Here is a 22,849-nt window from a genome sequence, read left to right as displayed (position 1 = left end):
TGCACCTTTCCCCTCATTAAAATTTAAAAATTCAATAAATTGAATTTAAAAATTTAAAAATCCAAAAATGCATTTTGCCATTTATTTGCACCCTCAACTTAGAGGCACTTAAATTTATTATTGTTCATCTTTTGGATTGTATAAAAATTAGAAATAAAAATAATTCCACGGCATATTTGCTTTTATTCGCTAACTTTAAATTTGTGGATATTTTAGACTACACAGGCAGCAAAGCAATCTACAGTCATAAAATGGAACATTGAAACGCAGCGTTCCAAGGCGATTCTTCCAAACTCCATCAATTTTTTTTTTTTTTTTGTCTTAAAAGAAAAATTAAAACCCTCTGAGAGTTTGACCAAGCACTCTCAATTCAATTCTCTCTTTAAACCCTAAATTCTCAAAAACCCTTAAAAAAAAAAAAGTTCTAGCAAATGGCTTCAATTATACTTCGATCTCGCATTTCATCAATACTTTCTAAAAGCACTAAGCCTAATCGTCGGTTCTTTAGCTCTAACATCGACAAGGAATCCATCATCTCTTCTCAATCTATTATTTCCGATCAAGCCGCTGATGCCACATCAGCTTCTGTTGGCCAAACACCAGCTGCTGCCGCGGGCATCGGCAAAGAATCCATCATCTCTTCTCAATCTATCATTTCTGATCAAGCCGCCGATGCCACGTCAGCTTCTGCCACCGAAACACTAGCTGCGGCTGCGGCGGCAGCGGAGGAGAGAAAAGGGTGGGGTTTCTTGAAGTTTGCGATCATTGCTTCTCTCGCTGGCGCTTCTGGTCTGGCTGGTTATGCAACATACGGTGCGTTTAGAATCTATTTATTTAATTTATAAAATGCTTATAATCAGACACTTAACTAGATTAGATTAAACTAAATGTATGTGATGATAGTTAAGTATCTAAGTTTTGCGTTTTTATTTTTTGTTAATGTGTTGGTTTTGCAGCATATACATTGAATGAAGTAGAAGAGAAAACAAAGGCATTGCGTGAGTCGATTAACTATAAGACTAGTGAAGATGCATCCTCTGCTGAGGTACATAAATTTTATCATGATGTTTGGTTTTGCGAGAATTATTGATATAGCATATAGACAAATTTTAACAACTAGTAGCATAGAAACTTTAAATAATGAAGGTTGTTATAGCTGTTGAATGGTTGCTATAAACCCTGTCTGGGAAATCGTGATTTAATTGCACTAAATTTTGTTATGATTTGGATAAATAAAAAAAGGAATGCATTTTGCAAAAAGAAGAAAGAAAAAATGACATGATTTTGTAAGAATTTAGTTCAATTGAACTCTTGGAAATGAATTATTCCAAGCAATACCATAATGTTCTTATTAATGATAATTCTCCTTGAATGAATAGCCTAAAAGTATCTAATATTCTTTAATCATTCTCATGTGCAGAAATATAAGGATTTGCTTTATTCTGCTGCAATGACTGGTGAGACCATCCTATATATATATATATATATATATATATATATATATATATATATATATGTTTATGTGTGTGTACATATGCTCCTTACAATTCTTGTTCAATATATCCAATGAAGTTGGCTTAGGTGTCATCCAATTCGTCTTATTTATTGCTTTCTGTTGCCGGGGGTGGTTTTACTTAGCCACCAAATTGAATTTGGCTTACTACATTCTATGTGATCTCTTTTCTTTGTGCGACTTGAATTATCAGCTGTTTAGCCACCAAATTATTTTGTCTTTTGATTTGAATTTCATTAGTGGTGTTAGGTTTATCTTTTCTTTTTGACTAATTAGTAGAAGAAGAGATTCAGCACCTTTGTAATCTAGGATGCTGCATAGTCAGGGTCAGCTCTGGATGACTTGTTTTGGAGTAGATCCTGTTAACTTCAACATGAATATGGCATTTTATTATTGTACGTTACCAACGCCACAAGTTATCTGCAACTCTGTTGGGGCAATAACTAAGCACCGCATTGACTGAGTGTCTGCTCGGCAATTAATCTGTGCATCTTGTGGAGGCTTTTCTATCTGCACTTATTTTAATTTGTAGAGGTAGATCACCTAGTTAACAATCAAGTTTAGAAAGCAACCTAGTGAAGGTTTTTCCTTAATGACTTCTCTGGGCTGTTAAATAACATTTAATATTTTTTAAATTCCATCTAGTAGTGCTTGCATATGCTACTTTTTACTATCATGTGGCAGATGCAGTTTCTTTGCTTCTTTTTATTTTATTTTAGTATCTGATTAATGGGATTTCACATTGTGCTATTTGCTTGCCTGTAATAATTCAGTTCCTGCTAAAGCTGTTCAACTTTACTTGGATCTAAGGAGAAATATTGAAGAACAAGTTAAAGTAAGCCTATGAATCCTTTGCACTTCCATTTTACCTATAACCCATTCTTATAATCTTTTAACATTATTGGTCATGAATAATTTTTCTCGTGCAGGGTTTTACCGAACCATCCTCAGATAAGCTTCTTCCTGATTTGCATCCAGCTGAGCAACATGTTTTTACTCTTGTCTTGGATCTTAATGAGACGATAATATATAGTGATTGGAGGGTAAGTCTTCTGATGAAGATAGATATATATGATAAGCTGATTAGATTGGTTCTCTAATCTTGGTAACTGTCATTTGTAGACCTGTTCAAAAGCTGGGCCAGGCAAGTTTGCTTGGTTGGACTTGAGCTTTTCGAGCCTAAGCCTGAGCTTGGCCCAGCCTGACTATTAAGGCTTAAGATTTTGACCAAGCCCGGCCCACAACTAAAAATATATAATTTCCTACATGTAATCTTATGTTCGGATAGGGCTTGTCAGGCAGACTTTAAAAAGCCCTAAGCCCGCCCAAAAAATAATTGGGCCCTTTTAGGTTCGAGCTTGGGTGGGCCAAACAAATATATGTCCAAGAATTATTTTTTTTCAGGCAGATCATTTGGAACTCATATGCCATTTCATGAGGACTTGTCTTTAGAGAATTAAATTGTATATCGTCTCTATTTCTGTTGCATAAAAGATTTAGCTCTTGCAACCAGTCTTTTTGAATGTGCGTAAAGCAATTGCATCTTATATGATGTTTTTTTGGGTAAAGCGTGATAGAGGCTGGAGAACTTTCAAAAGACCTGGAATTGATGACTTCTTGCAGCATCTTGCAAGGTTATACGAAATTGTGGTGTTTTCTGACCAGCTGAATATGGTAATTTGATTTCTATTAAGTCACCTCACCCTATTTTACTTGTATGTACTCTGTATTCCACAGATTTATTGTCACTATGAGTTATTCTTTTTCTTTGGCTTGTGCAGTACGTTGATCCTGTTGTTGAAAGGCTGGATCCCAACCATTGTATACGATATAGGCTATCAAGGGATGCTACCAAGTATCAGGATGGCAAGCACTATAGAGTGTGTTATAGTTTATTGCTTTCCTCGTGCCATTCCATCTTACAATATTTATGCTTTCTGTATTGCTTATCTAATTTGTATTGAATATAATATCCCATTCTTGATAGCTCTTCCGACTCCTTTTTTGTTTTTAAGGTGAGGTGGTGGGACCCCTGATAAAACATCAAGGGTCTTGTGGAGGAATATCACTTTTGACACTTATCTCACTGATCTAGTCCATTTCTTTCTCTCTTTCTTTGAATGAGATTTGAACTTGAGACCTAACGGGATGCCATGTTTCCTTGGGACAATGTTTCTCCAAAAAAAGGTTCTCATTGGGGGTGATACAGTTATAAAATGTGACAGCATATCGCATGGTTGCTTTTACTAGTTATGCTTGGCACTTGGGAGACTACATAAAATATTTGATTATTTGATTCAAATGATATAATGAACAATTCCATAGACAAAAGTGATCGCTAAGGTGTAGATCTGAATTTGAAATGAGCTTCCTAGCTGCCATGCTGAGCCTATGAGCTGTTTTTGAACAGTTCTCACTTATATTTTGTAGCGGATTGCTGCTGCTTGTTAGAATGCACTGTAACTTTAAGGTTCATGCCGTATTTGCAAGACATGCACGGTACACATTTGGAATGCTTTCTGAAGTTTTCTGCATTTCCATTTTTAGGGTTTTATTTTGCTTTATTTTTATTTTGTCTTTTTTGGTTGTAGATGCTTCTTGCTGTTCTTATGGCAGTGACTTTTTTCTAGAGCTTTTTGATATTTATTTTAGAAGTGATGATTGTAGTTAATGTAAAATATTGTTTGCAGGATCTATCGAAACTGAATAGAGATCCAGCTAAGATTATATATGTGAGTGCACATGCTCTTGAACATACTCTTCAGCCAGAAAATTGTGTCCCAGTCAAGCCATTCACTATTACTGACCCAGACGAGGAAGTTGTGGATACAACACTTTTGGACCTCATTCCATTTCTTGAATGTAAGCTTGTTATATTTTCATTGACTCCTCATGTTAGGGTCATATTTGTTGTCAGTGTGGAACTTAAACATTCATGATTCTGTTTTTATTGCATCTGAGGAGCAAATCAACTATCTAGATAGGCATCTGAAAGAACAAATGTAACCTCCACTGTAAATCACAAAATTGGTTTATTTTTAAAGAATGTCACTCAGAAGGGGAGTACAAGAATAATGAAACACTGCCTTAGGCTTGTATGGTAGGTAACTTTCAGGTTTCATGTGCAGATGTTGCTCGTGCTAGTCCATCGGATATTAGAAAAGTATTAGAATCTTATGAAAGAAAGGATATTGCAAAAGAGTTCAAGGAACGCTCTAAGGAGACTCAGAGGTAAATTATGTCCTTCCCTATCAATTTATCATCAGGATGCTTGAAGGCCAATGTTGATGTAGCTTGATGTGAATGAAACATACAAAATGACTTTTGAACTAATTGTTATTTTAATGTGGTTGAATGATGAATTAGGCGAATGCAAGAACAAAGGCAGCAAGGTTTTTTCCGGAGACGCTGAGGTTGGAGCTAATGTAAAAATGTACTCGGACAGGGTTTTAGGAAGAGATGCATGTGAAGCTGCTGAAGGCGTTCACTTCCTGTTCTCCCCAAGAAGTCATTTCTAGTTAAAAGGTTTTGAACTGAGGAAATCACTTCCCTTTTGAGCACTAAATCCCCAAAATGAGATTTTCATTTTTGTCTCGGCTGTTAGTATTTTAGTATCATAATTGTTACTCAGTTATCTTGACCATGAAGGATATTTATTCTTTTGTTTTTTTTTTTTTCTTTCTTGATATAGCAGCAATTTGAATATACACGACCAGTTCTCTGGTATTGAAATAACTATAGTGTCCTTACCAATCTAGGTAAGTGAGTGTAGATTGCAGAAAATCAAGATGGACAGATCCCTTCTGTTGTACAATATCATGATTCATGAATGCTGATTAAATTTTTTTGTACTATCTGTCAAGTTTCTACAATGGATGTTCTTTTGCTACAAGTCCCATTTCGATTTATGTTCAGATTGAGCTAAATGCAGAGTTGTGTTATAAGTCTTGAAAGGGCCCTTTTTGGTTCTTATCTGGCAATTAATTATGATGTGATATAGTCTTGAGTAGCTGCTACGTTATTGTTTCCAAAGCCAATTACTTGTAGTATAAACTTGTGAAGTCTTCCAGTCCTGACCCGGCTTGACGTCAACGCCAATTTTAAGTGGTACCCACCTGGAATTTTCTTGTTTACTTGTACTGGTAATTGATCAAAAAAAGGACTGGGTGTATTATACAGACGAATAATGAATATCAACTGCATTATTATAATTTAATGCTTCCATGCTGTTACTGGGACATTATTTCCATATATAACGAGGCATTCAATTATTGGACTGGCATGATTGTAAGAAAATAGGTAAGTTCTTGTTACTGGATTCACTGTACATATGATCTATCATCACTACCATGATAAGTTAATGTTGTTTCAGGGTTTTCTGATAGATTGACAGTAATTCTGGCCAAATCAGGGCGAGGAGTCCACAGTGTGAAGTGTAGATGACATGCATTAAATCCAGAAACAGGAAAGTGGGAATCTGAATCTTTGGAATCCAACAAAGGATAACTACAACAATATCTTACCCGGCACGGATGCTTAGATTTGGACAGCAAGAAGTGAATTTTCTTTTTGGCAAAATTCACTATTAAATCTCCAAATTTTTCAATTTTATTCTATTAAGTTTTTAAATTGTTATTTTATTTTATTAGTTGTTATGTTTTTATTTCGGAATAAGGTTGGATTTTTGCCTTTTCAATTTATTAGGAAATATTTAATTAACTCTTTGTGACCTTATGGGGCAATTTAACCTAATTTTTTTAATTTTTTTTTTTATTCAGTTTAACTTCTTTTTTTGAAGAGTGTGTTTTCACTCTCTGTAACAAGAGATACATTAAAAGAAAGTCAAATTAAAATTTTTAATAATAAAATATGCATCTCTACAGCCTGAAAGAAATCTAAATGTTACCAAATATATGTTTAGGTATCTGAACATTTTCTTTCTCCCTGGTTGGCTCTCTCTCGCCGTCACACTCTCTCCCCTATTTTTCTTTTTCTGATTACCGTTAGATATTAAACTTCTATCTTAGGCTCTCCTCGATGTTACGAGCTTTTCTTTACCATTTATATCACTAGAAATAGCCTCGATTTATCAATTTATGTGAAAAGAGATCGCGCCACTTGTTGTCGTTCGTTAAAAACCTATTGGTGAAGGACGACAACCCTTGATGCTAGCGTTTCGATCAATTAATTTTGTTGCGCGCAAAATCCTTGGCCGCTTGATACGCCGTCTAGAGCTGTTAAGGGCGGCGACAATAGTAGTGCTGGTGTAAGACAATTGAGTTTGTTTATTTTAATTTAAACTGTTTTAAATTATAAAATATATTTTTAAAAATTATTAAATTACTTTTTTTTTTTTTTATTTCAATCACTCTATCAACTAAGGAGATATTGAGCTAAAAAAAAAAGTAAAGTCTTATACTGATTTGAACAAAAAAAATAAAAAAGGATGAACTAATTTTTTCCAAAAAGTTCAAGGGCAAATTGAACCTTATTCTTCTGATTTTTTTATCTAAATTAAAGCATTTGTTACACATGCATGAACTTGTCGAAAGGATATCTTAATTTATTTATTAAAAAAAAAATCATTAAAAATGTATTTTTTTCGTATTCCGTTCAATTGGAGTTGAAACAATTGTAGGGAGGTGCTGACAGATCTTGAAGTATCAAATCCTTAATTAAATATAAGATTAGGTAAAACTTAAGAGATTAGGTAATTTATTTGATTTGTAAAAACATTTAGTGTAATTAAATCTCACCATCTTCTTTATTAGCTCATCAAATAATATCCGAGAGGAAAACAACCAACGATGTTACAATGACCTGTCTTTGTAACAGTACTCTCTCTTTCTCTTTCTTGGTCTTTGTTTCTCCTCTTTCTCTTAGTACAACTCTCTCTCTCTCTGTAGTACAAAAATACGACAAAAACAAAAGAAACCAGCTTTTGTCCTTCACCTATATATATATTATACATGGAAATGAAAGATTCTCCATTTACATTTTCTTTCTTCTTATTACCCATGTCTCGTTTTTTCCTCACTCTTGCTCTCTTGCTCTCTCTCCTCCTCCTCGCCACCGCACACGGCGGTGGTAGCAATGATGATGATGCTGATGCTGGGTATCCTGTCAATCTAAGAGCAAAGCCTTTAATCTTGGTGAAAATATGGTGTTTGATATTAGTGTTTGTTGGGACTTTTATTGCTGGTGTGTCCCCTTATTTTATGAAATGGAATGAAGGTTTTTTGGTGCTTGGAACTCAGTTTGCTGGCGGTGTGTTTCTGGGTACTGCCTTGATGCATTTTCTAAATGATGCAAATGAAACTTTCCAGGAATTGACCAGTAAAGAATACCCTTTTGCTTTTATGTTGGCTAGTGCTGGCTATTTGTTCACCATGCTTGCTGATTGTGTTATTTCTTATGTTTATGGGAAAGGAAGCAGCAACCGGGGTAGTGGAGATTTAGAGCTTCAAGGTCAGTATTTAATTGGTTCAACTTTGTTTTTCCTTTTTTTGGCATTGACTACTTTCACCCAAGCGTCTAGAACTTGGAAAGATATCGAGATGACCATATATGGAAATGATATGTCATCTGTCCTTGAAAAAAATTTCATGTTTTCGAGATAAAAATCTGTTTCAAAAAAAAATCGTACGAACTTTTGTTTATTCTGAGAAGATTTGGTACTGACTTTACTTCTTGCTGATCGCATCTAGTTTAGGTGTTCTTGTTCTTGATCACCTTATTTATAGTATTTGCTTTAGCAGTCGGGATTGTGGTTTTCTGACATTGAGACAAAATCCATCACCAAAAGATTGTATTGCAGATGCGTTTTCTTGTTGGTTAAGCACTAGGGTTTGTATGGAAAAGGAAAAGGATACATAGTGTGAAATGATGATGAGATAAAGAACTTCTTTGCTAATATGAATTTTCTTTTTTGACAAGTCAAGGGAACTGAATTATTTTGTTTCTAAAAATAAGCCAGATCACAATTTGTTGAAATTTAGCACAAAACATATCAATTCAGGCTTGCTGTTCACGGTTAATTGTGTGATAGATCTAATTTCAACAACCTTATCGAGAAAGAGAAAAAAAAAAACAGCTGGACCAATAAAAGCTTCTTAATCTCTCAAAGTGGCAAGAAATCATGTGTTTATGCATGTCATTTAACTCTCTTTTTTTCACAGCAGAGAGTGTGGAGCATGTAAAAACAAGTCACCATGACACTTCAGAGTCACAAGTTCAGGTATCCAGGAGAGCTTAATATATTTTCATATATTTGGTGGCTGATCTTTGATTAGTTTTATTTTGTTTGGTGATGGTTAAGATTTGGTGCATTAACATAGTGCAAATTGATGTGCAGGCTGCCTCTGCAGATTCCAAACTTTCAACTCTCAGCTCATTTGGGGACAGCATTTTGCTAATAGTCGCTTTGTGTTTCCACTCCATCTTTGAGGGCATTGCAATCGGAGTGGCAGAGACTAAAGCCGATGCCTGGAAAGCGTTATGGACTATCACTCTGCACAAGATATTTGCAGCCATTGCAATGGGAATAGCTCTTCTCAGAATGATCCCTGATCGCCCATTCTTGTCGTGTGTTGCCTATGCTTTTGCATTTGCCATTTCGAGTCCAGTTGGTGTGGCTATTGGGATTGTTATAGATGCTACAACTCAAGGTGCTGTGGCTGACTGGATCTATGCCATATCAATGGGACTGGCATGTGGAGTATTCATCTATGTAGCAATCAATCATCTTCTATCAAAGGGCTATATGCCACAAATTTCGATCTCTGTCAACACGCCGTTTCACAGATTCTTGGCAGTGTTGTTGGGCATTGGGATAATTGCTGTTGTAATGATATGGGACACCTGAAGAAAGACATGGGGAGACAAGAAAAGTTTTCTTGGTTTCCGTTGAGAGCTGCATCTGTCTGCTTTACAGAAGGTCATAGAATTGGTCTCAAGATATAGTTCAGAAATTTGTGTTAATTCAGGAATTTCAAGATCTCTTTCAGCAGACAAGAAAGGGCTATAGGGTTTTTTTTGAACATGTAGCAGAGCTCCAGAATATACAATGCCATAAAGCCTCTGAAATCGAATGAAACCTCTTCAAACAGAAAACACTATTGCTTAACAGAGAAAAGCTACAAACAATGCAGTACCAACTTTCTTATTTTCGCATTATACAATCAATACCATCTCAAATGAAAAAAGAAGTAACAGCTAGTTGAAATATATTAGGAAGGCAAGTAACAATGGCCTGAAGGGAAAATTCTAATGGAGGGCTCAAGAAAAAAAATCTGAGAGAGGGAATTTCTTTTATAAACATAGATTGACAGCTTTCAGAAGAGCAATAGTGGCTATGCAGAATCAATGTAGGTCTAGCTGAATTGGTTAAGGATTCTTGCTCTTGAAGCTAGAGTTTTCGGTTTTAAAACCTCCCTCCACTTATGTTCACGGGATTAACTTTCCATAAACTAAAATTAGGTAAAGTGTGGGATCCATAGCGGTCCACCTAACAAATCTCCCCTCCCACTAACACTAATAATAAATATTATACTAATTATATCTCTGGATTAAAGAAAATGATATTGATTATGCATAACTATATAACGTATACTCAAAAAATTGCTAACAACCAATCAAGTTAGACGCAGGGGCAAAAAGTACATCAAATTATTTATTGGCAATGCTCTAAAGGTCATTATGGAGAACTTTTTCAAGGCAAAATGTGACGACAACTGGCCCAGACAAATCCCCAAGAGCACAGCCTGCAAAAACGTTCACGATTAGCTCTGGGGATAACATAACGTGGGACCAAATTTAGACATTGTATGCCATGCTACAGAGAAAACAAATTATATTTACTTACCAATCCACTGGCCTGCTGAAGGACGAATTAGGGCTGCACCAAGCCCTGCCCCTATGGAAGCAAAAACTAGCGATGCACTACACCTGAGAGTAACACCAGTAACCTTTTTGCCAAGAATTTTAACCTGTTCTGCTTTATCATGGTTATTGCTTTCATCTTCAGACCTTGTTAGTCGAGAAAAGAATCGGTAAATCTCAATACCAACTTGTACGAACCATGATGCAGCAACTCCTAAGAAGTGTCCTGTTTAGAGATGCGGAAATGAGACAATGAGAAGTTGGCTTGAAAAAAAAAAAAGCAGTTGGCTCGAAACTGAACAACTAATTGCAAAGAGGGAGAGAACTTATGACCTCTAAAAGTTGTCCTTCCAACTTTGAACATGTAGACAATGGCAGGCATTCCTCGATCAGCTTTGCGCACAGCTGATTTAGGAACATCTGCAAATATTGTTACAATCTGTTAGATGCTCATGATATAATCAGCAAGTTCAGATTATGAAAATTTGTCTTTGATTAGGTGATGGATAAGAATATTCTAAGACTAGATTCAGGGAAGAAAGCACCTTTTAAAACATCAGATTTACTATGCTACTTGAAGAAAGTACCTTTTAGAAGTTTCCATGCCATCCGCTGTGAAACATAATGCACGGCAAGCCTTTCCAAAATCCTTCTTGTGGTCACAACAGTAGTCTGACATAGAAAACAAGACATAGTTCAGTTAACTTGTTCAAGAAACTTCAAAAAAAGAGGTTATGAAAGAGACAATTTTTTCAAAGGATAGATGCATTGTTTTCTAATGGTGGTCACCAACTAATTGTTGCACAATGTAATTGTAAAAGACAATAGCGCATTTCATCAATTCTTAAATTATGATTCTAGAAGTTTAATGAGAAGCAAAATGAAGTAAGAGGATGTCTTCTTGAGTACAGAAAAGGACAAGCCTGCTTCCTTGGCAATAGTTTAGAAAATCAGTGAGTAGGGTAATAAATACAATTATGCAGGGTTTACAAAGAACAAAAACTAGGTAACAACTGGAATCAATCAATTTTTCATGCTAGCATTGGGGCCAGAAGTGGAAGATGCATGCAAAGCCAATTGTCAGTCATGGTTGATGTTTGAATATTGAGAAAGCAAAAACAGGTTGACAACAACAATTCATGAATTTGGATGTACTGACGCCAGAAAATAGCCACAGGAGCATCCATGAATAGGCGCTCCGAAAATGCAAGCTAAATCAAAATTAAAACTTTAGTGACTGTAGATCATCATCAAGAAAGGTTCAAACCAAAAATCTAGATATAAGATTTCAGATATAACAAAACAATGCTACCAACAAAGAAGTTCATATAGTAAATTAGATTGCCCCTAATATGATGATCAAACTTCTAAGCCACCACTAATTTCCTATAGTTGCAATTTCATGCAATACAAACAATGGCCTGCTCACATACTTGCAACATATAACAAATTTTTTCCTCTTATCTGTGTGTTTATTAAATTAACCCCTGAAGAAGATTTTGTTTAAAATCCATTGGTTTTAGACGCTTCTATTACATTCATGACCAAAATTACAATCTGTGATCCTAATCCCAGTTATTGCAGTAGAAACACTGAAATTAGAATGCATTCATTTTAAGCTGATAAGAATCCAAAATGAAATTGTCAAAACTAGTATTCGCAAAATAGTCGAGTAATATAACTCACCTCACGAACAATTTGCTTCACTGATTTTTGGAAGGGAACAACTAAATCTACACGGCGATCTTCTGGAACATCCTGCAGAAAATCTTCATCATCCTCTTCTGCATTTGAAACAGGCTCCAGAAGAGGCAAATAGAACAACAAGAATGACCTTAAGGATGTAATAGCTAGCTGCTTCCATTCAAAAGCTGAGAGGAGGGGTTTTAACTCAAAATAATACTCCTTAGTAGTGTATTTCAAAGAATCATGCTGAAATATATCTCCAGATGCCTTTCGTATATTAGAAATGTAATCATCTGACAACGTCGCACCAGCATCACAATGAGCAACTGGTATCCTGGAAAAAATGGAATGATAACAAAGAGTCAAGTCTTTGGCAATAGCTACACTAGAGATAGTAAGATATTTTTATAGGCATCACCAAAAACAAAATAGCTGCATGAAATATGAGCAGAATAACATCAAATAACTTTTAACAGTAGTTCCAGAACCAAGAAGCTCAAATTTTCTGTCTGCATCTTTTCCCATGATAATACAACAGAGATATGTTAACTTGGATGCTATAGCTTAACCAAACTATATAAGATCACAAGCTTTAAGCTTCTACTAAACATAAAGTTGAAAACAAAACAAGAAGATATACATAACATGTGAAGTAAACTACTCAAGGTCCAATTTGTATTCATACTATAATCTCCAACAATAAAATCATAGAGGCATTATATTTCAATTCTAAACTCCCAATTGACAAAACCATTAAGATCATACACACTAAAATTAATCCCATTAATCTAAATGCTGATTGATAATTCAGGCAGCAACCTAAATTACAAAAAGTATTCAAGCTCCACTCTCTACAATTAGCAATATCCACATCAAAATCATACTTCTGCTAAATAAACTACAAGCATTCAAGCTAAAAATAAAAGGGTATATAAAAGCTCACTTTCACCAAAAATTCAAAATAAAATAAAATTGAACCACCAAATAAACCAATCATCATAATGAAATTAAAGTACACACTCCAAAACTACCCTGTAATCCATATCAAAGCTACCCAAATAAGTAAATATTATATCAAGCGAGGAAAGAGGTTGTACCCGAACAAGAACCTAGAGGCAAAAGGAGTGCCGGCAGCTGCCACAGAGGCGGCGGCAACGGAGACGGCGGACGAGGCAGAGAATTTGGGTGAATAAAAGTTGGGATTTTTCTTTAATAGATCTAATACTATAGCTATACCCGCCATTGTTATTTGCTCAAATTACAAATAGTGAAAAGAATTGAACTTTATGGTTTCTTTGAATAAAAGAACCAATAATCCTGTGAAAGTTATTGTGGGGTTTTGATAAAAGGGTAAGCCTTTGATTTAGAATACCAAAAAGATTAGTACTTTTATTTTATTTTATAGAATACTATTAATTGTTCATTTATTAGACAGAAGTGAAGGAAAGGTTAAGGAGGTGGTAATGGCTGGTATTTAGTGTAAGCTGTAAGGACAATGGCTATTGGGCAAATAAATTCCACCAATTAAATCTGGATTTCTTTTAAATGAATATTCCTACATTCAAAATCTTGATGTCTAAAGCTTATAGAGATACACTGATTAAATAAATATTTCTATTTATGGGCTTGTTAAGCTTATAATCATGTAAATCTATCTATAACATATCTATTTATGGGCTTGTTAAGCTTATAATCATGTAAATCTATCTATAACATATAAATAACGTCAAGTATTTTCATAAAATTTTATGAAAATAAAATTTTATAAAATGTCATATGTTGTTTTTCAAAAAAAAAAAAAAAGAAATGTAACATTTATAAAAATATCAATATAAATATTCCATAAAAAATTAAATATAATCTTAAATGCTAATAATAAATAAAATAAAAATTTATGATTTATTTAAACATAAAATTATTATATTATTAAAAAAATTAAAAAAAAGTAAAATAATTATTATAGCTATTACATTTTAGTAATAAATTATATTATTTTTATAATAAAATATATTATATTTATATATGTAAACATCTATTATAATAATAATAATAAAATAGTAAAATATAAAAATATTAAATTTAGAACATAAAAATAATTAATAAAAAATTTTGAGAAGTTGAAAAACTTATTAATATAATATAATCAATCGAATAAATTTTAAAATATATATATATATATAATATCAAAAAATAATAATAATAAAAAGATAAATAATAAAAGTTCTAATAATTTAATTTACTAAAAATAATTATTACGTATAATAACTTATTAGTGTATGAAATAAATAAATAAAATAAAATTGATAAATATATACTTTTTATATATATTTATTTTAATATATAATAAATATAGAAATCTCACATAAATATATTATAAAAATATTAATATACATGTAAATAAAAATATTATAAAATAAAAATTATTTCTTATATTAATGTAATTATAAATTAAATTATATAATATATAAAATAAATTTTTAAATATAAAATAATCATATAATAACATGAATAAATTACTAATTAATATAGATGGAATGCAATGGTTCCCTTTTAGCCCTAATTTAAATAGATTATCCATATAATTTCAAGGGATAATTATCAAATTTCTATGAAGCTTAATTCTAAGAATACCTAAATACATTGATATATAATATGAATAGAATTAATTTTTGAAAGTTGTATAATTTAACATACTATAATGATTTATCTAATATGAGAGTATAAGAATTAGAATAAATCTTCTTAAAGAAAAAGTAAAAATATTTTAAGATCACATAAATCATAACATAAAATTTTAAAAATTAAAATAATAAGCAATTATAAATTAAAATTTATCAAGAGAAATCATTTAGTTATTATTTTTAAGTTAAAAAAGAATTGAGAGATTTTTGAAAATGGTTTTTTATTTCTCTTTTATTACTATTCATAGAAATTTATTATTTTTTATAATTAAAAATAAATGCAACTATATTATAATCCTAAATTATAACCTTCAAATAAATTAAAAACTACCTACATAGTTTATAGGTCTAATAACTTTAAAAATTCCAAAGTTTTAGCTTTTTATTAATCCTAAATTACCTAAAATGCACCGTTTTTGCCTAAGATATTCTCAAATCATCTTCTTAATCGAAAATCAACTACTGCAAATTTGGATCCCCTGTAACATTGGATCTCTGGCTGTTGAAGCTTCATTGGATCTCAATGCTTCATGGGATTTATTATTTTAGGAATATCCACCATTCATTGCATTCTAAGAAGAGAGAAGACAAGTTCCTCTCTACCATAGCATCTAACAGAGACCTAGCACTTAAAAACATCACCGACATTGCAATACCTATAGATCATAAGAGATCACATTCCGAGCTAGCATCTTATCAAATAAACTTTGAGCGAACTCCATATCTCCCACTTTAACATAACCATCTAGCATTACATTATATGCAGCAGAATCTTTCTTAGGTATCTGATCAAAAAGTATTCTCGCACTACCCATATCCCCAGATCTCATACTTCCATGATGAGAGCTATCCAAGAAACTACGCTTCTTTCAACCATTTCATCAAACAGTTTACTTACCATACACAACTCTCCGAATTTTGTGTACATATGAACCAATGTTGTTGAAACATATAAATATAAACCAAATCCCATCATCAGAACATGATTATGTATCTCAATACCTTCCCAAACGGCCATATTTAACCCACAAGATTTTGCTAAAGCAGTAAATGTGAAATTATCGGGAAGGAAACCCGTTCCCTTCCTAAGATCCTGATAAGGAGTGAAAGACTCATAAAATTGGCGCATGCCCACATGGGATTTAATCATGGAATTGCAAAGAAATTTATCATCTCTCTGCGGCCTATTATCAAACACTGACGAGCATGTCAGATGATAGCAAGTGGTTGTGATGGGAATTGTAGGTTTCATCAATTAACTCCCCAATAGCAAAAATACTATGATAAATTGAATTAGAAGAAAACTAGAAATTACCAATTTAATCCACAAATTCGGATCGTTCAAAGATTGAAGTAAGAAGATGAATGCTACTTAACCCCTTTACCAACAAGGATAAAGTTACTAAGATAGACTTTGAATTTCCTCTTATGCCACAAACAAGAAAGTTTGATAAATAACAAGAAAATAAAGATTTAGATTTTGATACCACAAGTTAGAATAAAGCTTAATAAGTCACAAAGTTCAAGCAAGAAATTAAAGACAAAATTCCTCACAATAAAACTCAAACAAAATTTCATATATCAAATTTAATCATGCTCCAAAAGAAAGAAAATGACTTATTTATATAGAGTACAAGTCCATGCACACACTACTAAAATAGACTCACACACATAGGATTACTTTTACTCTTAAATGGACTTAGTAACCACTATCCACACTAATAGCCATTACTTGGTATTAATTACCCCATTAACTTGTATATGGTGGCTCTTAATAACCACTACCCACATTGCCATTACTTGGTATTAATTACCACATTAACTTGTATGGTGGCTACATGTAACCCTAATTGTTATTAACATGAAAACAAGTTAAATATTATTCCTTGGGCCTCCATGGATGCCTTATTGGGTTGAAGTTCTTGGGCTTTCCAAATGTCCCTAATTAAACCCAATATGGCTTGTTGAAGCTTCTTGGATTTGGACCTTGTGATTAGGCCTTCTTGTACTATTAATGGATCTTGGATCTCTTTAAGCTTTGAACTTGGATTCATATCATTCCCCCTTTCTTCAAAAGGATTTGTCCACAAATCAGCTCCATCATCTTCATCACTTGGAAGTTCTAGCTTGTAGGCATTGTTGTTGATGCGTTGAAGCACTCTAAAAGGACCATCTCCTCTTGGCATAAGCTTTGATTTCCTTTGGTTAGGAAATCTTTCCTTCCTCAAGTGCACCCACACCCAATCTCCAGGCTCAAAAATGACTTGCTTCCTCCCTTTGTTGTGTTGCTTTTCATATTGGAGTGTCTTCTTCTCAATGTTTGCACGCACCTTCTCATGCAAAGTCTTGATGAATTCAGCTTTTTGTTTCCCCTCTAAATTAGCTTTGTCCAACGGCAATGGTAGCAAATCTAATGGAGTCAATGGATTGAATCCATACACAACTTCAAAGGGTGAGCAATTTGTTGAACCATGCACACTCCTATTGTAAGCAAATTCCACATGTGGCAAATATTCTTCCCAATTCTTCAGATTTCTTTGGATGATAGCCCTCAAAAGTGTTGCAAATGTCCTATTGACCACCTCTGTTTGTCCATCTGTTTGCGGATGACAAGTTGTAGAATACAAAAGCTTTGTCCCCATCTTTCCCTAAAGAGTCTTCCAAAAGTGACTTAGGAATTTGACATTCCTATCACTCACAATGGTCCTTGGCACTCCATGCAGCCTTACAATCTCCTTGAAGAATAGATTCGCAATATGGGTTGCATCATCTGTCTTGTGACATGGAATAAAATGTGCCATTTTGCTAAACCTGTCCACAACAACAAAAATAGAATCTATCCCTCCCTTGGACCTAGGTAATCCTAAAACAAAGTCCATAGAAATGTCTACCCAAGGTTCATTTGGTATGGGAAGAGGTGTATACAAACCATGAGGCATTGCTTTGGATTTGGCTTGTTTGCAAGTAATGCATTTCTCACAAATTCTCTCAACATTTCTTTTCATGTGTGGCCAAAAGAAATGGTCACCCAATATATCCAAAGTTTTCTTAATCCCAAAATGTGTCATTCAACCTCCACTATGTGCCTCTCTCACAAGTAACTCTCTCAAAGAACTTTGTGGCACACATAATTTATTTTCTCGAAAAAGAAAACCATCAAACTTATAGAACTTATCAAAACCCCCTTTCTCACATACCCCATAAACATTAGCAAAATCAGGATCATTAGAATAAAGATCTTTTATGTATTCAAATCCTAATAATTTTACATCAAGTTTAGAGATCAAGGCATACCTTCTTGACAATGCATCGGCCACCACATTTTCTTTCCCTTGCTTGTACTTAATGATGTATGGAAAGGATTCAATGAATTCCACCCATTTTGCATGTCTCTTGTTGAGCTTTCCTTGTCCTTTGAGATACTTCAAGGACTCATTGTCCGTGTGAATTATGAATTCTTTGTAGCCAAGGTAATGCTGCCATGTCTTTAGAACCCTCACTAATGCATAGAACTCCTTGTCATTTGTAGGGTAGTTTAGACTTGCTCCACTTAGCTTTTCACTAAAGAATGCTATGGGCTTGCCTTCTTGTATCAAAACTCCTCCAATACCTATGCCACTTGCATCACATTCAATCTCAAAAGGTTTAGTAAAATTTGGCAAAGATAACAAGGGTGCAGAACTTAATTTGTCTTTTAGCAAGTTAAAAGCCTCATCTTGTTCAATTCCCCACTTAAAACCAACATTCTTTTTTATGCATTCAGTTAAAGGTGCAGCTATGGTAGAAAAATTCTTAATGAACCTTCTATAAAAGCTAGCTAAACCATGAAAAGCTTCTTACATCACTTACACTTGTGGGTGTTGGCCATTCTCTAATTACTTTTACCTTTTCTTGATCAACATGAATACCCTTGTCATTGACGATATATCCAAGAAAAGTAATTTCATTAGTGCAAAAACAACATTTCTTTAGATTAGCATACAACTTCTCTTCTCTAAGCACATCAAAAATACAAGTCAAATGTTGTACATGCTCATCTAAATTTTTGCTATAAACCAAGATATCATCAAAATAGACAACAACAAATTTGCCTATGAATGCTCTTAAAACATGATTCATCAATCTCATGAAAGTGCTTGGTGCATTAGTTAAACCAAAAGGCATTACTAACCACTCATATAAACTATGTTTAGTTTTAAAACCTGTTTTCCATTCATCACCTTCTCTCATTCTAATTTGATGATAACCAGATTTCAAATCAATTTTTGAAAACAAATATGAACCATGCAATTCATCCAACATGTCATCTAGCCTAGGAATGGGATGTCTATACTTCACCGTGATTTTATTGATGGCACGACAATCAACACACATCCTCCAAGTTCCATCTTTCTTAGGCACTAACAAGACGGGTACGACACATGGACTCATGCTTTCACGAACATAACCCTTCTCCATAAGCTCACTCACTTGCTTTTCGATTTCCTTGGTCTCCTCTGGATTACATCTATATGCTGGTCTATTTGGAATGTTTGCTCCGGGTATGAAATCAATTTGGTGCTCAATGCCTCTTTTAGGTGGCAAACCATTTGGAATTTCTTCCGGAAATAAATCTTCATAAACCTGCAAAAGATCAACAACAACACTAGGCAAATAATTGGTTATTTCGTTAGAAATATGCAAAATCTCCTTGCACATAAGTACAAGCATGTGTTGCCTCGAAAACATAGCTTCCTTCACATCACTCATTTTTGCATAAACACTCATTTTCTTTCATTTGAACCTTCCTTGTTTTCTCTCACCTTGTGTTTCCCATTTTGGTCAAGAGAATTGGTATTTTTAGGTTCACTCATCTCACCTTTTTCTTTACTCTCAAAGGTTTCCCTTCCCAAAGAGTTTTTCAATGAAGAACCCATTTCTTCATATTGTTGCTTGATGCGCATTTGGTCTTCAAAAATCTGTTTTGGAGTTAATGGTCCAAGGTTAAACCTTTTTCCATCCATAGTCAAAGTATACATATTTTTGAATTCATCATGACTAGCCATTCTATCATATTGCCAAGGTCTCCCCAACAACATATGTCCGGCCAACATTGGCAACACATCACACAACACCTCATCCTTATATCTACCAATTTGAAACGAAACTAAAACTTGCTTATTTACCTTTACAACTCCACTTTCATTAAGCCATTGCAACTTGTATGGTCTTGGGTGCTTGGTAGTAGGCAACTTCAATTTCTCCACTAGCAAAGTGCCTGCTACATTGGTACAACTTCCACTATCCACAATCATGTTGCACAACTTGTTAGAAATCAAACAATGAGTATGAAACAAATTTTCCCTTTGCTCCCTATGGACATCATGTTTATTTTGCAAACTCAATGTTCTTAGAACAACAAGATTATCTCCCTTAGCACATTCAACATCACTACAATCTTCTAAAGAAGGCATATCATCATCACTATCCCCCTTACTCTCCAACTCAATATCACCATTCCTTAGAATCATAGCTTTCTTATTTGGACATTCCCTAGCAATATGCCCATGACCCAAACACTTAAAACATTTGATTCCCCTAGTTTGGGTTGGTTGATTCTCACCCTTTCCCTTATTACCCAAGTCAATTTTAGGTTTAGTTTCTTCCACTTTTGACTTAGTAAAAGGTTTATCATCCTTTTTCCCCCAAGAATTTTTCCAAGAAGAATAAGAACCCATATTTGGTTTAGAATCATACCTCTTTCTTTTCAATTGCCTTTCCACTTTCATGGCCAAATTCACGATATCTTCAATCTCCACATAATGTTGTAAATCAACAACATCAGCAATGTCTTTGTTTAGCCCTCTCAAGAACCTTGCCATGGTAGCTTCACGATCTTCTATCACATTTGCTCTAATCATAGCCTTCTCCATTTCTTTGTGATACTCCTCCACACTTATAGATCCTTGAATTAGAGTTTGTAATCTTTGATGAAGCTCTCTATAGTAGTGGCTTGGAACAAACCTCTTTCTCATGATTTGCTTCATTTCTCTCCAAGACTCCACGAGTCTTTCTCCATATCTACGTCTTTCCTTGCAAAATTGATCCCACCAAACAATTGCATAGTCACTAAACTCAACAGCGGCAAGTTTTACCTTTTTCTCCTTCGAATAATTATGACATTCGAAGATGAGTTCCACTTTCCTCTCCCATTCAAGGTACACATCTGGATCATTTCTTCCTTGGAATGAAGGAATCTTCATTTTGATGCTTCCAAGGTTGCGATCAACATCATCATTTGGATGTCCTCTCCAAGCTTGTCTCCTAGGATTGATTCGTTGTCCCAACAAGGTGACTTGATCATCATCTAAATCATCCTCTCATTCATAGTCCTCTTGGTCAATTGGTGGACGTCTCATTTGTCTAGGCTCTCCATGTAATTGGTTAAGGATGCCATCATGCCTTTCCAATTTTTCATTGACTCCCGCCATCATACTAAACATTCTTTCGAATTGTTGTTGCATAGCTTGAATCACATGATCATTTGTAGAAGAACTTGTGTCTTTTGACATGATTGTAAAACCTAAAATTTTAATAAAAGAAAATAGAAATAAACGATCTCACAACACTCCCTCACGTGTTTTCACTCAAAATTGATGTATACCACTTGTGTTTACACTCAATTTTGGCTTCTTTTTTTTTTTTAATGATCTCACACTCTTGCCTTTTACCTCTCAAATTTGCCTTTTGATTTCTTAGATGAACTAAGTTTCTCAATCAAACAAAATTTCAAGAATGTAGTAATCAATGATAAAAAAAAAAGGTAGGCTAACAAGAAAAAATAATAAGGTAGGCTTAAAGAAATGAACAATTTGTAACAAATAGGCTAATAGAAATTAATAACAAAGATAGATCATCAAGAACACAAATAGACAGAATTATAAAGATAGATCTCAATGGAATATGAAGAGTCAATTTTTTTTTATGTAATTTGAGATCTAACACAAGAATATCAAAGATATTTTTTTTTATGGACGAATTTTTTTTTGATATATGCAAACAAAATCTTGAGATAAAAAGAATAAAGATAAAAAAAAATAATAATAACAAGAACAATAGATGGCAAAAGGTGCAAAATATAAGATGAACACAAGATATTGGGAATTAAAAGATAGTTTTGGATACGCAAACCTCAATCTTGAGCCAATGCTCTGATACCACTTATGATGGGAATTGTAGGTTTCATCAATTAACTCCCCAATAGCAAAAAATACTATGATAAGTTGAATTAGAAGAAAACTAGAAATTACCAATTTAATCCACAAATTCGGATCGTTCAAAGATTGAAGTAAGAAGATGAATGCTACTTAACCCCTTTACCAACAAGGATAAAGATACTAAGATAGACTTTGAATTTCCTCTTATGCCACAAACAAGAAAATTTGATAAATAACAAGAAAACAAAGATTTAGATTTTGACACCACAAGCTAGAATAAAGCTTGATAAGTCACAAAGTTCAAGCAAGAAATTAAAGACAAAATTCCTCACAATAAAACTCAAACAAAATTTCATATATCAAATTCAATCATGCTCCAAAAGAAAGAAAAAGACTTATTTATATAGAGTACAAGTCCATTCACACACTACTAAAATAGACTCACACACATAGGATTACTTTTACTCTTAAATAGCCTTAGTAACCACTATCCACACTAATAACCATTACTTGGTATTAATTACCCCATTAACTTGTATATGGTGGCTCTTAATAACCACTACCCACATTGATAGCCATTACTTGGTATTAATTACCACATTAACTTGTATGGTAGCTACATGTAACCCTAATTGTTATTAATATGAAAATAAGTTAAATATTATTCCTTGGGCCTCCATGGATGCCTTATTGGGTTGAAGTTCTTAGGCTTTCTAAATGTTCCTAATTAAACCCAATATGGCTTGTTGAAGCTTCTTGGATTTGGATCTTGTGATTGGGCCTTCTTGTACTATTAATGGATCTTGGATCTCTTTAAGCTTTGAACTTGGATTCACATCAGGTTCATATACGGAAGGTATAAGAGCAAGACAACCAGAGATGGTTATGAATTT

At 33.8% G+C, this 22,849-nt stretch overlaps 3 protein-coding genes across 4 annotated transcripts; 2 read left to right on the top strand and 1 right to left on the bottom strand.

Moving 5' to 3' along the window:
- The first annotated feature begins 295 nt into the window (after positions 1 to 295).
- Positions 296 to 5,367, top strand: LOC8286851 (mitochondrial import inner membrane translocase subunit TIM50). Its single transcript, XM_015721516.2, has 10 exons — positions 296 to 813; positions 957 to 1,045; positions 1,421 to 1,457; positions 2,287 to 2,348; positions 2,443 to 2,556; positions 3,083 to 3,187; positions 3,295 to 3,393; positions 4,204 to 4,375; positions 4,642 to 4,744; positions 4,880 to 5,367. The coding sequence occupies exons 1-10, from the start codon at positions 432 to 434 to the stop codon at positions 4,923 to 4,925; spliced, it is 1,209 nt and encodes a 402-aa protein (XP_015577002.2). The 5' UTR covers positions 296 to 431; the 3' UTR covers positions 4,926 to 5,367.
- Positions 5,368 to 7,008: 1,641 nt separating this feature from the next.
- On the top strand, positions 7,009 to 9,677 carry LOC8286852 (zinc transporter 11). 2 transcript variants are annotated; one of them, XM_015721568.3, is made up of 3 exons: positions 7,009 to 7,981; positions 8,692 to 8,750; positions 8,868 to 9,677. In XM_015721568.3, exons 1-3 carry the CDS (start codon positions 7,483 to 7,485, stop codon positions 9,375 to 9,377), a joined length of 1,068 nt encoding a protein of 355 aa, XP_015577054.1. In that variant the 5' UTR covers positions 7,009 to 7,482; the 3' UTR covers positions 9,378 to 9,677. The 2 variants fall into 2 exon arrangements, with proteins under 2 accessions (XP_015577054.1, XP_015577055.1); XM_015721569.3 differs by having other exon boundaries at positions 7,010 to 7,981; positions 8,695 to 8,750.
- Positions 9,678 to 10,080: 403 nt separating this feature from the next.
- LOC8286853 lies at positions 10,081 to 13,609 on the bottom strand. The gene is made up of 6 exons (XM_002522722.4): positions 13,177 to 13,609; positions 12,080 to 12,413; positions 10,981 to 11,065; positions 10,727 to 10,813; positions 10,377 to 10,619; positions 10,081 to 10,275 (listed from the first exon to the last, which is right to left on the bottom strand). The coding sequence occupies exons 1-6, from the start codon at positions 13,320 to 13,322 to the stop codon at positions 10,199 to 10,201; spliced, it is 972 nt and encodes a 323-aa protein (XP_002522768.1). The 5' UTR covers positions 13,323 to 13,609; the 3' UTR covers positions 10,081 to 10,198.
- Between the last annotated feature and the right edge of the window lie 9,240 nt (positions 13,610 to 22,849).

Source organism: Ricinus communis, chromosome 9 (genome assembly GCF_019578655.1).
Source record: "Ricinus communis isolate WT05 ecotype wild-type chromosome 9, ASM1957865v1, whole genome shotgun sequence".
Taxonomy (NCBI): Eukaryota; Viridiplantae; Streptophyta; class Magnoliopsida; order Malpighiales; family Euphorbiaceae; genus Ricinus; species Ricinus communis.
Note: the sequence above shows the minus strand (reverse complement) of the source record. Positions and strands in the feature narration are given on the sequence as shown.